This window comes from Homalodisca vitripennis, chromosome 6, assembly GCF_021130785.1.
Source record: "Homalodisca vitripennis isolate AUS2020 chromosome 6, UT_GWSS_2.1, whole genome shotgun sequence".
Classification (NCBI taxonomy): domain Eukaryota; kingdom Metazoa; phylum Arthropoda; class Insecta; order Hemiptera; family Cicadellidae; genus Homalodisca; species Homalodisca vitripennis.
In genome coordinates, this window is record NC_060212.1 from 48,116,828 (window position 1) to 48,120,793 (window position 3,966).

Consider the following 3,966-nt stretch of genomic DNA (forward strand, 5'->3'; position numbering starts at 1 on the left):
ACCCCTTCCAGGTGGGGGATCTTGTCTTTTGTAAGGCCCATCCGGTCAGTTCGGCCGTGGATAAACGGGCAGCCAAACTTTGCTATCGGTGGACAGGTCCTCACCGGATTCTTCGTTTTCTCTCCCCAGTTACTGCTGAGTTGGTTTGATCCCGTATCGGGGAGGTTGTGGCGGAAGGCCCATGTTTCTCATCTGAAGGCCTTCCGTGGTGATACCTCTGGTCATGCTCTGGATACTGGTGCAGCTGCGGGGGTGTCCGGGGACTGATCACCCCTGGTTTTCCCTGTGGTGTCGTTTTACTCTCTTTCTATTTTCTTCTTTCTCCAAGAGAGGCGCCTCTCAAAATTTCAGGAGGATCGTGTTTTGTCTGCCTCCTGCTCAGGACTTCGTTTCCTGTTAGGGTTCCCGACTTCCCGTATCCTGTGCCAGAGCTTGTTGGTTCTTCTTTCAGTGGGGGAGAGGTTTTGTTTGGGGTTGCACCCTTTTTAGTGGGGGAGGTTGAGCCGGGGCTCAGTTTGGGCAATTTATTTTTTGTCTATTATTTTCCCACCTCGGCCACTCTTGTCAGTCGGTGGGGGAGTCACTCCGTCAAGTATTGATTTTCTGCCTGGTTGGACTGATTGGTTGAGGTCAGCTGGTTGACCTTGACTAGTTTACCGACCAGCTGTTCACCGGCACCGGCACCGGCTACTGTTCGGAGCGGTCAGACTGTTCGGAGACACGTTCGGAGAAGCTACTGCGTTTGCTGTCTGTTCGCTGCTCGTCCCGTTCCACATGGCTGGCTAATTCTCCGACTTTCGGCAGGTAAATGTTCTTTTGCACTCTCTTAACTTATTTAGTTGGCGGTTTTTCTCTCCCACCCAGACATATATTATCGTAGATTAGTTATAAGTAATTTATATATATTTTTGTAACTTGTGTTCCTCGTGTACGTGTTCGTGTCGCAAAGTGTTCGTTCCTGTCTTTCGTACATTCTAAAATTTGTTATTTTATTTACTATGCAAGTTAAGTTTTTATTTTTGCTCTAGTGCTTTCTAACTGATCCGTTTGGCGAACGGAAATTCTTTTTTCCGTGTACACACTTTGTCTTTTTAGTGTAAGCGAGACGGTACAGACTTTGCAAATTTTTGTTACCTCGTGTTTCGTGCAAAATTGGGTGGCAACATTCATGATTTCGATTTTATTATTTAATTATTGTTATTTGGGAAATAATGTATTGTTATTATTTGTAAATTATATAATTATTATCAGGCCTACCTTACAATTAATATTTAATAGCAAAATGTAAATTATTATAATATAATGATTAAAATCCAGCGAATTATAGTTACAAGTAAATGTTATCACGCTTAATCATTTAGTATGGCTGTCCTAGCCTATGTAATATTTAATATTGTCACCAAGTAGTGCATCTTAAAATACTTGGTGTCTTGAGTTATTTTTAGGAAATAGTCTTTGATACTTAAAAGGTACTGTTAGTTACAGATTGTTATTTTTTTTTTAATTGTTAAATTTAAATATTTTATTATACTTTGTGGCAAACCTAATTAAGTTTTTATTATTTCTCGGGTTGTAGTAAAGTTGATCTGAATTTCTACTGGTTATGTTGGGATTCTACAGGGTCCCCGTGAGTGCCGTCAGCGGGACTGATGCGGCGAGTCTGACCACAGCACTGAAGCTAACTGAATGCCCGCGCCCTGCCAGCGCTATTGGACCGGCATCCAACCGGAGTGTAGTGCTCCCATTAATTTCTTCTGGAACAAGGTTGGATCAGAAATGTTTTTTACTTATTATACCACTTGAGAGGATTGGCTTGTATGGAGCGCTGCCAGATGTTAGATCTGGAGGAGGGCCAGTATATTAGCCAGTATTATTTAGTTTAGTTACATGAACTGAAGGGGAGGATTTCATCTTTAATTCGGATTCGTGGAGGCAACTAAGCCCCCGCCTCCTTCGAAAATTGGCTTTAAATATTTTTTTTTTAATTTTCTGCTACAAACTTGAAACCAAATTACTTTTTAAAATTAGTGGGCCTAGAAATTCTACAACCTTTTCCCTCCCCTCAGTTCATAAAAAATATTACCTGTTAAAATTTTTAGATTTACTACTGCCGTACCTGATACAGTAGAACCTCGGTTAACCGAGGTAATTGGGACCGAGGGTACCTCGGATACGGCGAACCTCGGATAACACGGAACGTAACCTAAAAATCGTTACCGGGGCTAAAAATAGCTCAAGATATACTAAAACATGAACAAAAGTTATTAACTGAACTGTTGTTTAGTTTATTAGTACAAGAAATGTTATTAGTACGCAATAAAACGTGAGAGGAAACGGTAACACTCACAATACTAAACACTGTTTTAATATAACACTCAATTTATTGCACAACTGAATACGTATGATATAGGCTACACAATGTACAGAAGTTTAGTTACAGTACAGTATTCCTGTTTACAAAATTAAATCAAAGAAATGAAAATTAATTTACTGTACATTGTACAAAAATAAACAAAGTAAGCTAATCTTTTTTCCCAAAGAAATCAGTTATTGTTTTTTGACTTAGATTAGAGGATCTTAGGCTAGCCGCCCTGTTGCGCCAGCGTCGCAGCCAAACTAAATCGTTTGTTGTTGCGGTTTCTTGTTGTTCAATGTATGCCAGTGCTCCCTCGATCGTTCTTAGACCTTCTGTATGTGATATTTTCTCAGTCGCCCCATCAGGTTCATCGCTGTAAAAAAAACTTTTGTTTTACGTAACCGTAACGCAATCAAAAGGCAGCAGTTGGAATTGGTATGAAATTAGTTTTGGATTGATGAATGGGCAACATTTAACTAAAGTGTAACAAATATACTGTAGTTGTGTTAAAAAATTGATGTTGGATTATGTTTTTATGTTAAAATTTTGCATAAATAAAAAAATCAAAAACTTACTTGTCATCATCTTCTGGTTGGTTGAGCATCTGGATAATCACGTCATCAGTTAGGGCCTGATCCTCATCTCCATTGATCCATTCACTGATGTCCTCTGCACTGATGGGCTCAGCCACTGGAAGGTGGTTACAAAGATTCACAAGCTCTTCATTTTCAGGAGGACATGCTCTTGGCTGGTTTTCAGGAGCAGCTGTCTCTTGGCGGCTTGCCTTTTCAATTCCGAAAAGTTTGCGCCATGACCTTCTTATAGTGTCCTCCCTAACGTTTATCCCAAGCTTCTGACACCCAGTAGACAACATCTTTCATTGTGATTAACTTGAGAGCATCAGTGACACCCAGCCCGTCCTCTAGCTTCTCCAGTAGATTTCTAAGCAGCCTCTTTTTGTAGTTTCGCTTAAAAGTTTCTAGAACTCCCTGGTCTAGAGGCTGGATGAGGGCAGTAACGTTTGGAGGCAAAAATAAGGCTCTAATGCCATCGCTGACTAGCTCATCAGCATCTGGATGGGACGAAGCGTTGTCAAGAATAAGAAGGGCCTTGCGAGGGAGTTTTTTGTTCTCCAAGAAAGCTTCAACGACTGGAACGAATTCCTCAAAAAACCATTGTTTGAAAATCCGCGAGTCCATCCATGCGTTTTTCTGGTTTGTGTATGTGCTGGGAAATGTGTCCACATTAGTATTTTTAAAAGCACGTGGCTTTTTATACTTGCCTATTACAACTGGTTTGAGTTTCAAACTTCCTGCAGCATTGGCACATCCTAAAACTGTAACTCGATCTTTAGATTTCTTATACCCAGGAGCTGATGTTTCCTGCTGACTGGCTAAAGTTTTTGAGGGCAACATTCTGAAGTTAAGGCCTGTCTCATCACAGTTGAATATTTGATCGGATGTAAGACCCTCACTCAAAATCAATTTTCTTATTTTTTCTTCAAAAACTGTCACATCAGTTTCATTACCTGAAAGTTTTTCCCCAGATATATTAAGTTGCCGCACTCCATAACGGTTCTTCCATCGCATTAACCACCCGGAAACTAGCGG

At 40.5% G+C, this 3,966-nt stretch overlaps 1 protein-coding gene across 1 annotated transcript; it reads right to left on the reverse strand.

Annotated features, from left to right (window-relative positions):
• Positions 1-2,435: 2,435 nt before the first annotated feature.
• On the reverse strand, positions 2,436-3,230 carry LOC124365372. The gene is made up of 2 exons (XM_046821347.1): positions 2,932-3,230; positions 2,436-2,729 (listed from the first exon to the last, which is right to left on the reverse strand). Exons 1-2 carry the CDS (start codon positions 3,228-3,230, stop codon positions 2,522-2,524), a joined length of 507 nt encoding a protein of 168 aa, XP_046677303.1. The 3' UTR covers positions 2,436-2,521.
• Positions 3,231-3,966: the final 736 nt, after the last annotated feature.